The sequence below is a fragment of the Dysidea avara genome, chromosome 6 (genome assembly GCF_963678975.1).
Source record: "Dysidea avara chromosome 6, odDysAvar1.4, whole genome shotgun sequence".
NCBI lineage: Eukaryota > Metazoa > Porifera > Demospongiae > Dictyoceratida > Dysideidae > Dysidea > Dysidea avara.
The window spans coordinates 9,573,938-9,587,715 of record NC_089277.1 but is presented as its reverse complement, the minus strand read 5'-3'; the positions used below and the strand labels follow the sequence as shown (position 1 = coordinate 9,587,715).

The following is a 13,778-nucleotide window of genomic DNA, read 5'->3' as shown; positions in this document are numbered from 1 at the left end:
GTTCAGTGCAATGTTGTTCTCCACGCACCACTGCAAGAATTGCTCCACGTGCTTAACATGGTCTGTGACATTGTTGTCATGGATTACAAAATCATCAACAATGTGTCTGAATCCTGACAAACCACTCAGTCATTCTCCCAAAGAGCCACTGATGCAGAAACCAAAGCCACTTCATCCTTTCAGGAAATTGCAGTTGATTACTGTAGCTATGGTGGATGCCAATTCTTGCTCCTCGTAGACTGTTACATGGATTGGCCAGAAAATGGGTCATAATTCTACTACACACCACCTTATCACAGCATTAATGTTGCTTGTCAGTTTAACCCGGTCAGCAGGTCTTACCCTGTTGTGAGCGGGTTGCCACCGTCAACAAATGGTGGTTGTTTTGGTAGGTATGCAGGGTTCCATGGATTCTCCTATTAATTCTCAAATAGGCCCCTTTTCAACAATTTTACATGATGTATACAGCATGTTTTACTACAAAGGCTTGGAGGTAGGAATGCTTGGGGATTCTAACATTCTCTGAAGCCACAAGAATTTCCGCATGCCACAATATTCCTAATAGAAACCCTGCACTGTCACACCCTGAGCTAGCCTCAAGATGGAAAAGACAATGGAAAAAATGGGGGATTTACTAAGCTCCCTGCTGGGACTGTCTGTGGTGCATGCTTCACCTCCCCACACCCCCGTTATTAATTTATTTTTACTTTTGGGTAATACATTACCCCACCGAACCATCCCTTTGTGATTATCATCTAAAAATACTAATATGAGATAGTTGGTAGAGGGGAGTGGTATGGGTGGGACAAGATTCGCTAAGGCATGTAGCACCATGTGTTCTAGCATCCCTCCACGCGCCTTTTTCTTGTAATGCATGCGCCATGTTATTCTCCAATTATTGCCAACCCTTCTCATGTGTGTGCCTGCCCAATCTCCCCCCTAGTCATGGTGGAGCTTCAGGTTAGTCACTATCATAATACACTCATGCATGCTTGACTGCAACGTTAACCTAGTTTAACTAGTTAAACTCCATTTAATGTTGCTTGTCAGTTTAACCCGGTCAGCAGGTCTTACCCTGTTGTGAGCGGGTTGCCACCGTCAACAGATGGTGGTTGTTTTGGTAGGTGTGCAGGGTTCCATGGATTCTCCTATTAATTCTCAAATAGGCCCCTTTTCAACAATTTTACATGATGTATACAGCATGTTTTACTACAAAGGCTTGGAGGTAGGAATGCTTGGGGATTCTAACATTCTCTGAAGCCACAAGAATTTCCACATGCCACAGAAAGGCTGCTGCCTTTCCCTCCAAGCCATAGGAACTGTAAAACCTCTGGGATATTCCCTGCACACCCACCGCAAAGAATGTCCTCATATCAAAACGATTTCCAGGTTGATGTAAATGTTTGCCGCATTGCACTGAACAATTTGAACTGCTTGTATCAAACTGAACCATGCTGAACCGCTCTGGAGTGGACCTGCTAGAGGTGGTTCGATCTAGTTGTACATACCCAATATAAACAGTTGTGACCTTGCAATTCAGCTTAGTTCTAATAAACAGAATAAGATGTGAATAAAATACAGCTAAAATGCATAATGGTGACTGTAATGATGAAATGAGGCGAGCATGAGTTCTCCTGTGCCTGTTGCTCACTCGTTACCCAAATAGTATAATTATAAGCACTGGTAACAGGGGATCAACAGGGGGTCAGGTTATACTCCCCTGGTAAAGCTAGACCATCTGAGATTGACTATAAGTTGTTAAATTCTATCAAGTATTGTATTAAAAATTTGCTTGACTGCATGTTGTATCAGGGTGAGTGTTCTATATTAGGGTGACTGCTCCACTAGAGTATATCGATCTTGCTTGACCAGTTTCTGAAAAGTAAACCTCAGTAGCTATCCACTTGGAGCTGCACTGGATGGACTCTTACTATGTACACTATAAATTGAACTAAATAACATACAAACCCTGTTAATGGATGCTTTCAATGCATCTAATGGTCCAACATAACTCCCAGTTCAGTGACTTCAGATACAAATACCTAGTGAGGCGGCTGCCTCACCTGCCTACACTATAGCTACACCTCAGCAGGGACACAATTAATATGTAACTGATATCGGATCAACTATAGGTACACCTGTAGTAATTAGAAGGTGGATTCATTGTCTGTACTAGCTAGCTCTATAAATGCTTCAAAGAATCTGCTCAATGTGTGGTGTAAGGAGGTTTGTACTATGCATTATGCTGACTGCAGGATGAATGCAGCTATAGCTTGCCATTGGAGAATAAGTGGAATTGAAGCGTTGTGCCATTGTGATTAAAAATGAAGACTGGTGTTGGGTTGTATAGTCTGTGTGAGGAATAGTAAACATTGGTGCTGCTCAGCATTATAGCATCTCTCGAGTAGGAGACACTAAACCATTCATGTAGAGTACTGCACAGTTGCCTGGAGTGTGTGTGTGTATGTCCGTCCCATTTATCCCTCAGAATCTGCAGTCACAGATGAGGTAGTGGAGCTGGCTGGTGGCCGTAAACAAAAGAACAAATGCAGGTTACCATGGGAGATGTGGTCAGCTGTGCTATTATTGTACACCTGCTAAGTGTCTACAGGCTACACCAATCTCGAAATTAGTAAAACAAGAACCACAGGCTGCATTACAAGTACGTGGCAGCTTTATAGTGTCTATTTACAGCAGTGACAACTCTGGAATGGTCAAACTCAAATCGTATCTGACTTCTTCCATAAAGCTTAAATAGTTGGATTTTTCTTTTTAAAATTACTATGACGTTATATTTGACCCCATGTAGTGGTAGATGCCATTTTTTGTTTTTTTGTTTTATTTTGCTTGCCAAAACATACCACAATCTGGCACCTCTGTTTGGATCAGATGGTTGAGAGTCCGGGCACTATTGTTCCAACAAAAGTAGACTCAACCCATTCCAATCAGCTAAGGTTTGCCACCAACACAGATCAGTTCAAACTTTATCATTTAGAAGTATATTTAGTGTTGGCTGCTGTTGCATACATGTGGAACATAAATGATTTGGCACAACCAACAACCTCCACAGCTTGCTTTTCCATAATATATAAGTACAATTCGATGCCCCTGGAATGCCTTAATATTTGCAGATTAGAAAAGTTGTATACAAGTTGTGCTGCCCATTAGAGCTGCTCTAGACAGTCCAAGGTAAGAAGTTCAATAGAATATTGACGTTTCAGGGCATGACAAGCATACACCTAAAAATATTTGAAATGTGTGTAATATATATGTTTTTAATTCAATTATGTCAGCGAAGTACCATAGCCAAGTTAAACTATCCCTTTAATGGGTCGAGGTGGTGTGTGGGCAAGAAGCAGCAATCTAGTAGAAGCAACAGTCGTGAACAATTTATACATAGTGTTTCCAAAACAAATTTTTTTTTTGGTTGAGTTTGTTTACAAGTTGCAAGATAGATGGTAAAGCACTGGGGTCATTTGAGTGATCAAACTCACTGGGTGCTGTTTAGAATGGCTAAGCTTGCTGGCCTAATCCCAGGTGTAACATGCTCGGTTTTGTATTTGTCAATTCTCCCTCTTATATCCTTTTAATTAGCTTGGCTGGCACTGGCCATAGTCTCTGTTGTATCTTTGGTATGAACAATATCTATGGGGTCGGGATCCTTGAAATGGCCGACAGGTTAGAAAATTGGTAATTAGGTACCTCACATAAGCTTTTCCTAACCAAATATCATTTCGTGAATGGGCAACATTTGCCATGCCATTTAAAACATTTATTTCCTTCATTCACTTAAGTATTGCGAATCGCAACACATATTGTCTGTAGTCACCTTAGTAACACACAAATACCTTTAAGTTATTATGAATATATAGATGTACAAGAATGACTATCTCCACTTCATATGAAATTACCAACATGTGCAATTATATCTACACACATGCATGCACATATATATACACACACAAATATATAAATAGGTGTTCTATCCCTTTAGGGGAGGGGGTGTGGGGGCAATACCTTTTCTGCACAGATGAAAACTCCTGTCACCAGTCAACACTGATTGCCTCAATTGTCACTGTTGCAAGTTACACCCTCTGCCAATTATTGCAGTTTGTATGCTAATAAGGAGGCACTACAGAGGCGCACACATTCACCCAGCGGTCCACGCTGGGGACCTGCGGATCCTGAGACCAAGGAGTATTCATTATATTAAGGTCCCAAACGGCATCTATGGAGGAGTGGAGGTGGTCGCATATTGTCTGTACTATTCCCTCAGACACACTTATTTGTTGTAAATGTAATACATGTACCAGAATGACTACAAATGAAAATACTAACATCTAACATACACTATATATTACACACACACACACACCCATATTAGTATGTATCAGTGTTCTATTCTTCTAGGGGGGGGTGTGGGGGCAGTACCTTAATCTGCCCAGGTGAATGCTCTTTGTTACCGATCAACATTGATTGCTTGTTGCAAATTACCCTTTGCCAAACTATTACAGTTTGTATGCTAATAAGGAGGCACTATGGAGGTGCACACATTCACCCAGCGGTCTGCGCTGGGGCACTGCGGACCCTGAGACCAAGGGGTATTCATTATATTAAGGTCCCAAACGGCATCTGTGGAGGTGGTCGCATATTGTCTGTACTACCGTATTTCTATAAATATAAGCTGCGAGAAATTTTCACGAGTTAAATTTTCATGTTAAAAATTTTCACCTGTGTCCTCAAGCGACGAAAAATTTTTAACAGTGAATTACGTAACTTTATTAATTCTATACGGCCTTTTTCGAGGCCTTTTTGTATACAGGAGACGCAGAATGACAAGCAGCAAAACTGAATTGTGGCATCTCCATTCCGCGACCATGGAGGCTGCACCCCAGATTCAGAAGTTGTCTGTCACAAGTCAAGCAATGGACTGGAGTGAAATGGCTGTAGCTAGAAGCTCATTTCATCAACTTGCATATTTGTGCATATATACTCCATTTAATGTGTCCTGTAGTAGTTTTCTATCACGGAATCAGATGGCATCATTACCAATGTGCAGCGAAATAGATTGGCAGCTCCCTTCTCTCCTAGGATGAGGGAGGCCTTTGTTTTTAAAAGACGCAGCAACCTCGATCCAGGTGGCCAGAAAGCAGTTAACCGAATTCATTCAACTTCTCGAATATTACGTTGGTAAAAAATTTTCGCGTAATAAATTTTCGTCGGATGCTAGCTTCGACGAAATATTTTTAACGGTTTATAAATATAGAAATACGGTATTACCTCAGACACACTTATTTTGTGGTAAATGTAATACATGTACCAGAATGACTACAAATGAAAATACTAACATCTAACATACACTATATATTACACACCCACACCCATATTAGTATGTATCAGTGTTCTATTCTTTTAGGGGGGGGGGGGGGGGGTGTGTGGGGGCAGTACCTAGGTGAACACTCTTTGTTACTGATCAGCATTGATTGCTTGTTGCAAATTACCCTTTGCCAAATTATTGCAGTTTGTATGCTAAGGAGGCATGTGTTAAGGCACTACAGAGGTGCACATATTCACCCGGTGGTCCACGCCGGGGCACTGCGGACCCTGAGACCAAGGAGTGTCCCTAATAGTAAGGTCCCAACAGCATCTACGGAAGGGGAGTCGCCTACGAACAACAAAGACAAATACATTGTAGCTAATTAGAACTTGCTTGGCATCATTGATACATAGGTTTAGTTGTTCAAAAACGGAGCAATCTTGTAACCTCCTGGACGATTGTGAGGACGTTGTTCCACGTTAGGGGAGCTGTTTAATAGCCTCCGTTGGTTCCTGTGTTAGCAGTAACTTCTGTTACGTTCCCTGACTTTTCTGTTATCTCCTGCTGTAACGCCTTACTGCGTCTCTTCTGGGCATCTTTTAGGCGGAATATCGACGAATGTACTCCGGTCTAGTTCCTTGACTTTCCTGTGACGCCCTCCCGTGTGTCACTTTGGCGGCACATCAACGAAACGATGAATGTCTCATTGAGTTGGCAGCGTTGAACTTCCGGTATAGTTCCAAGACTGTTTCATTTTCTGCCGTAAAGCCCCTCTTGCAGCGTCCTTTTTTGGCGGTATGTTAACGAAACGACAAGATTCGCTATGGCATGTAGCACCATGTGTTCTAACATCTCTCCACGCGCCTTTTTCTTGTAACGCATGCGCAATGTTATTCTCCAATTATTGCCAACCCTTCTCACGTGTGTGCCTGCGCAATCTTCCCCCTAGTCATGGTGGAGCTTCGGGTTAGTCACTATCATAATACACTCACGCATGCTTGACTGCAACATTAACCTAGTTAAACTCCATTTAAGGCATTTTGTCGCACATCGGTACCTGACATTCTATGGTCCGATGGGGATCCACAATTTACAGCTCATGCATTCAGAAACTTTGCAATGCACTGGTGTTTCACAAACACCTTATTACTACGATACCCACAGAGTAACGGCAAGATAGAAGCCACGGTAAAATCAATGAAGAAGATTCTGGCAGCCTCATGGGATCATCATCACCTTAAAGAAGATCAATTGTGTCGTGCCCTTCTCCAATACCATAATACACCTTCACGTAAGGATGGCACCTCTCCAGCCCAGAAATTGTTTGGACATCCTACACAGGACTGCACCACACCATCAATCGTTAGGTAGAAGAGCACTTGAGAAGCTGAACAACAAGCCACTGAGATGCTAGCCCAACCTAAGGAATTTTACAACACTCATGCTCATTCGCTTCCTGACATTCAAGTTGGTTCTAAGATAGCCTTACAAAACCAGCAAACAAAGCTGTGGGACATATACAAAATAGTTGTCAGTATCGGATCTAATCGCAGGTACTTTTTCAAGACGCAAAGTGGAAGAATCCTTGTCCGTAATCGCTGCTTAATTCCAATCGCAGGTACTTTTTCAAGATACAAAGTGGAAGAATCATTGTCCGTAATTGCTGCTTCCTCAGACGCTGTACACCAGCTTCACTTCAACCACCCTCCCTGTCACATGATAGAAAAACAAAGGCTCCACATGCCTCCCCACCAACATCTCCAAGACAGCCTCCAGCTGAAATACAATGCTCTGCGCGACCCCGCAGACCACCTGCAAGACTTATTGAAGATCCCAGCTGGCCCAAATGATATCAGCATTGGTGCTCCCCTGTGGCACCAATGCTTGGGGGGAAGCATAGGAACAGTAAACTGTAACACTTGCTTTACATGCATACATACTTGTAACATTAAGTAATTCTATTAATGTGTGTACATCATTATGTGATCACATGATAAAGTGAGAGTCGACCTCGTGTTTCTTACAGTTTTAGCAATTTACAATGTCATGCACATGATCAGTCGTGCTGTCTTAGTGATGTTGTGTTTAAATAGCTTCGTGATCAGACAATCAATATGTGTTTATACAGTCTATTTCTAGCCGTAGAATGAACTGGTAGGATTGGTTTTAGTGATTTACAGTGTGTTGTTTTCCATAAATAAATTCTCCGCATAACTGTACTGTATTTGCCCAATTAGCTGCATAACTGTTCTGTATGACTCATACAGTACAGTTATGCAGCTAATAAGTACTGTATGGACAATACACTAAGCGGCATCGCTTTGATCCTCCCACACAAAGTACAATATAGGTATATACAATATATTACAAAATGGTATGCATAATATGCTTTGATCCTTGAAGGATAATAAGGTCTTTAAAATCCACTAAGAGACCTGCTAGCAGGTTCTTAAAATGGTTAGAAACCTGCTAGCAGAAACACCTCAAGCATTACAAATTTCACTTTTGATCATTGATTTGTAATACTCCCTCCAAGCATATTCAGGTTTATAGCCTGCAGTGGGCGACCAGTCACCCAGGCCAACATGTGATTAACCACTCTATTCATTTTATAGGCATGCCTAAAAGATTTCAATTGTGGGAGGTACAATCTAATGTTGCATGTACGTTTGTGACGATGAACAGAGAAGTCCACGGAAAATTCTGTTTAATGCCTATCTGTTTCTAGAGTGTTTTAAGGCTGTTGTTGTCTTCTATTAAACTATGGATGGACTTTACTAATGCGTAAGCTTCCTTGTGAAAACGTTATTTTGTGTTATGTGTAATGTGGGTGTGGTTCCTTTTCGAAACTGTGCCTGCTCTTTTGTGCTACTGTGGTGCCACTGAAGGCACGCACAACTTGTACAATCTAATGTTGCATGTACGTTGTGACGATGAACAGAGAAGTCCACGGAAAATTCTGTTTAATGCCTATCTGTTTCTAGAGTGTTTTAAGGCTGTTGTTGTTTTCTATTAAACTATGGATGGACTTTACGAATGCATAAGCTTCCTTGTGGAAACGTTATTTTGTGCTAATTGTAATGTGGGTGTGGTTCCTTTTCCTGCTCTTGTGCTACTGTGGCGCCACTGAAGGCACGCACAACTTGTGACAACTCATTCCCATCATATAAATCCAGACAAGCCACTTCTTCGAGACACATGTTCTTTACACTCCTGTAATGCTATAGACACTGGCTACCGTTAACCCGACTCAACATTCTCTATCACTGCCGTTTCCCAGCTGTGTCGGATCCAAGTCAAATTTGTGAAAGAGACGGTGCGAGCTTCACTTTTTTCAGCACCTCGACAAAAGCACGTTCAGTCTTCCACAATTATTTTAATAGTGTGTGACGATTTTAGAACGACATATAACCCAGTCCCACAATGACTCCACCTATATGTCCATATAAAACGCATACATTTTCTAGAGGCCACAAAAGATCCTTGAGCTAGGTCTAATCTACCCACAATGCATACAAAATGCACAAGCTTATAAGGTTTCTACACAGTAGTTATAATAATATATATTGCACTTCATAATAATGATAATATTATTTAAGAATTGTCTATACCACAGGTGACACAGCTATATAATTAGAGATATATATTTTTCACATAAACTTTTATTATCAAGAACTTTGTCTGTGCAACTAAACAACACTGCAAGATAGCCCTGTATAGAGAGAGACTATTGTATCATGCTACATGACTTGCCAGTCACATTCATAAATGGTATTATACATACAGTGTCACAAACCTTTGCTGATAAACAAGGCAATAGTCCAATTATGTTGTATTACAGCAATATTTGACTGCATAAGCAAGTTACACATCTACACATGTAATATTACTAACATACACATGCATACTGGTATGTAATGATTACTTGTTACACAGATGTGCACCCATATAATATATTTTTTAATACATTAGAAGCCAGCTATGTGCATGATAAGAGTTCACTATAATAAGCATCGCATTTTAGTACTGAAAGTAGTTGAAGTTGTAGTAGCTAGCTACAATGTTGGCAGTAGTTTTCTCTATCACAGTTATGATTCTCACTAAGCAGCTGGTGATGGCTGTTGATCAGTGTCCTGACTTGCAGTTCAAGTCTCCATTCCAACCTGGAGAATCTTGCGAAGGCATCTACTCTAAGAATCTGGAGACCCGTGATCAGCCAGGATATTACTGGATCCTCAGTCGAGAATACTGCGGAATGAGCTACACTGGATCATCTTGTGAGGATATCTACACCAAATATCCTGAAACTCATGACAAATCAGGCTACTATCGCATCAGTAACAATGACTGGGCTTATTGTAACATGACCACAAAAACTGACCCTGATGAATATTATATTCCGCAGTGTGGAAGTGGACAATGGAGAAGAATTGCTTATATCAACATTAGTGCTGGAAATGAGTGTCCAGGTGGATGGAGAGCAGCCACACAATCTGGTGTTAGCTTTTGTAGAGTGGCTAGTGATAACAGCTATAGTTGTTCTTCTGCACATTTCTCCACTAATGGGACAAGTTACCAGAAGGTGTGTGGTAGAGCTAGGGGATACCAGAAGGGAGCACCCTGGGGGTTCTATGGGCGCAGTGGTGTTGAGACAATAGATGGAGTGTATGCTACTGGTTTATCACTTACTCATGGAAGTCCTCGCCAGCATATCTGGACTTTTGTTGCTGGGTATAGTGAAGTAGATAATGATGCTTGTCCTTGTGCTGGTGGGAAATGGCCGTCACCTTCCTTTGTTGGCAACAACTACTACTGTGAATCAGGAACCGTAAATACACCTATTGTCAGTACATATTATTTTAGTGACTCCTTGTGGGATGGAACTGGATGCAGTAAACAAAGCAATTGCTGTGACAACCCTAACCAACCTTGGTTCCATCGTCAATTGTATCAACCAACACAAGATGATATTGAAGCAAGAATTTGCACGTATGGTGCATTTAACAAAAGATCAACGTTGATTGATCACTTTGAACTCTACATTCAATAGAAATAACAGCAGTTGTTTGGTTATTATAATTGTGTAGTTTTTGCTTTTTGTTGATCACACACAGAGTATGCACTGTAGTTACATAACCATCTCAATGGTTAGTTTGGGTTCGAGACTACTCAATGGTAGGGTAAGTAGAATTCATAGAATTCGAGGAAAATGGGACGGGAACAGAAAGCGGGAATGGGAACAACCTATAGAAAATGCCTGAAAAAGGTGATCATGCAATATACAGGTTGGATGGGTTGGATTTTACAGCTCAATGTTTCTTTGAAGCATTGTTTGGACCCTTTTGCTAAAGCGATTGAAACACTCAAATAGAGCAGTGTAACGAAAATTTTGGTCCAGGGCAAAAATCGGTCCAGCCAGACCATTTTCAGTCGACCAAATTTAGTCCGTCTGGACCATTTTTAGCATCCTAAATTGGTCCGATCTGACCAAAATTGATTCGGCCCCCAACCTTGGTTGGCCACATGCACCCCTGACCAGTCGACAAAAATTGGTCCAGATGGACCACCAACGCATGCAGCTAATGATGCATAGCTAAGTTGTTTGTGACGGATCATACACTGCAGCTGACTTATATTAGCTATAGCTATTCTCATTTATCATTCTCAAATAATAACATTATCACTGCATGGATTTGTGCCAAAGGTTATCCAAGAAGGGCACGGATCACTGCATGAGATCAGCTAGCTGCATTGAAGGTGTGTAGGATCAAGATACTCTAATAGCTAGAGCAGTCACCTATTAGTATAGCGGCGTAGCCCCAAAAATTGCAAGCATTATGCACATTGTCATAAAAGCATGGAATTTGGTACACCTGTACAAAATTTAATGCTGATTCTTTTGTGATATAGTGCCAAGCTGAAATAGTCCACACAATTAAATTACAGCGTGATTTTTATCTTTTGGCTTACATTTTGTGTGTTTGAACTTAACCAGGTTACCAAGGCAACATGAAATTTGAATCATGTGTACTTTTCATTTCAAAGAACATTCCCTCCAAATTTCAAATGAATGGATAAAACTATATCGAAATTATACTAAATGCAAGTTTCTATATTGATGACTACCTTTAAAAGATTAGCTACTGCACATGTACAGGAGAACCAAATTTAATAAGTGCACCTACTAATTGCTTTTGTGCAAACAGTTTAACTTAGCCATGCATTAGATTCAATAATGTGCTTTCCATTATTATATTTATGAATCTGTTGGAGTATTAAATATCTAATCCAAAACAGCCAAGCTATACAAAAAGAGTGCGGCCCTCAAAAAGGCTATGGTGAAAAAAGATGTGAAATCCAAGCCAAGCGGCACCAAAATTCACCTGAATTGTCGTTATTAAAATTTTTACCATTAACCTACCATCACAGCCATTTCTTGGCCGCCACCTTGGATTTCACATCTTTTTTCACCATAGCCTTTTTGAGGGCCGCACTCTTTTTTTACAGCTTGGCTGTTTTGGATTAGATTTCACTTCTTTTTGTATTTGTATACCCCAAATACCCTAAAGCCGGCCTAAGGCCGGCTTTGGGACTTTTTTAACATATCTTTTTTCTTTACCACAGGAAGAAGAAAAGATGAAGCAGATGTACTTTAAATATTTTTGATTTTATCAGTAAATGTACAAATTATATATATATATATATATATATATAATACATATATTTATTACAGAACTCTCCGTGGTGGTTTCTTTGTAACTGAACACTCTACAAGGTGACTTCTTCTAGCTTCTCTCTCTACAGGGTGAATTGTTTGTAGCTGAACGATCTACAAGGTAACTTCTTCTAGCTGATCTCTCTACAGGGTAATTTGTTTGTAGCTGAATTCTGTACAGGTGATTTGTTCGCAGCTGAGCTCTTTACAGAATGGTTTCTTTGTAGCTGAACTATCTACAAGGTAACTTCTTCTAACTGATCTTTCTACAGGGCTATTTGTTTGTGGCTGAATTTTCTACAGGGTGATTTCTTTGCAGCTGAACTCTCTACATGGTGGTTTCTTTGTAGCTGAACTCTCTACAAGGTACTTTCTTCTAGCTGATCTCTCTACATGGTGGTTTGTTTGTAGCTGAACTCTCTACAAGGTAACTCCTTCTAGCTGATCTTTCTTCAGGGTGATTTGTTTATAGCTGAACTATCTACAAGGTAACATCTTCTAGCTGATCTCTCTACAGGGTGATTTGTTTGTAGCTGAACTCTCTACTAGGTAACTTCTTCTAGCTGATCTCTCTACAGGGTGATTTATTTGTAGCTGAATTCTGTATATTGGTGATTTGTTTGCAGCTGAGCTCTTTACGGAATGGTTTCTTTGTAGCTGAACTCTCTACAAGGTAACTTCTTCAAGCTGATGTCTCTACAGGGTCACTAGTTTGTAGCTGAATTCTCTACATGGTGGTTTCTTTGTAACTGAACTCTCTACAAGGTAACTCCTTCTAGCTGACCTTTCTACAGGGTGATTTGTCTGTAGCTGAATTCTATACAGGTGATTTGTTTGCAGCTGAGCTTTTTACAGAATGGTTTCTTTGTAGCTGAACTCTCTACAAGGTAACTTCTTCTAGCTGATGTCTCTACAAAGTCACTAGTTTGTAGCTGAACTCTCTACATGGTGGTTTCTTTGTAACTGAACTCTCTACAAGGTGACTTCTTCTAGCTGATCTTTCTACACGGTGAATTGTTTGTAGCTGAACTCTCTAAGAGGATACTTCTTCTAGCTGATCTCTCTACAGGGAGATTTGTTTGTAGCTGAACTCTCTACATGTGGTTTGTTTGCAGCTTAACTCTCTACATGATGGTTTCTTTGTAGCTGAAGAGAGAAGACCATCATGATTATGATGAATGTGAACAACAACAACAAAAAAAAAAGAGACAAGTATGTGAATCCTCGGACTAACATGCGACCACAGATCTGATCTACACAGTAGTCAGTTGTGGGCATGGCAAGGAAAGAAAAAGTGTAACTACATGCATACATACATACATACATACAATAAGAAAAAGCCCTATAAGGTAACTACAAAATCTAGTTCAATCAGTCTGGGTCGATAGTCCATTCTTTACAGTTCCTCCCAAAAAAGATCCTCTGAGATGCAGAAATTGATGCCCCAGCCATTTCATTCAAAACAGCTCTAACACAGGCTTTTGAAAACAATAAATCTTGATCCATGAAAAAAACTCTCTACAATGTAACTTCTTCTAGCTGATCTCTCTACAGGGCGATTTGTTTGTAGCTGAATTCTCTACATGGTGGCTTCTTTGTAGCTGATCTCTGTACAGGTTACTTGTTTCTAGCTGATCTCTTGCATTCTCTTCAGGATGACTGCTCTATTAGGATGACTGCTCTATTAGAGTATCTCGATCTCGCACTTGCTGCACCAAGTTGGATTTCGTGTTATAACTCCGTGGC

At 40.5% G+C, this 13,778-nt stretch overlaps 1 protein-coding gene across 1 annotated transcript; it reads left to right on the top strand.

Annotated features, from left to right (window-relative positions):
* The first annotated feature begins 9,358 nt into the window (after positions 1-9,358).
* On the top strand, positions 9,359-10,475 carry LOC136258108 (uncharacterized). The gene has a single exon (XM_066051406.1). The coding sequence runs from the start codon at positions 9,378-9,380 to the stop codon at positions 10,365-10,367; it is 990 nt and encodes a 329-aa protein (XP_065907478.1). The 5' UTR covers positions 9,359-9,377; the 3' UTR covers positions 10,368-10,475.
* The last annotated feature ends 3,303 nt before the right edge of the window (positions 10,476-13,778 follow it).

Coding starts and splice junctions, on each gene's coding strand:
- LOC136258108 (XM_066051406.1), top strand. CDS start 9,378: ATGTTGGCAGTAGTTTTCTCTATCACAGTTATGATTCTCACTAAGCAG.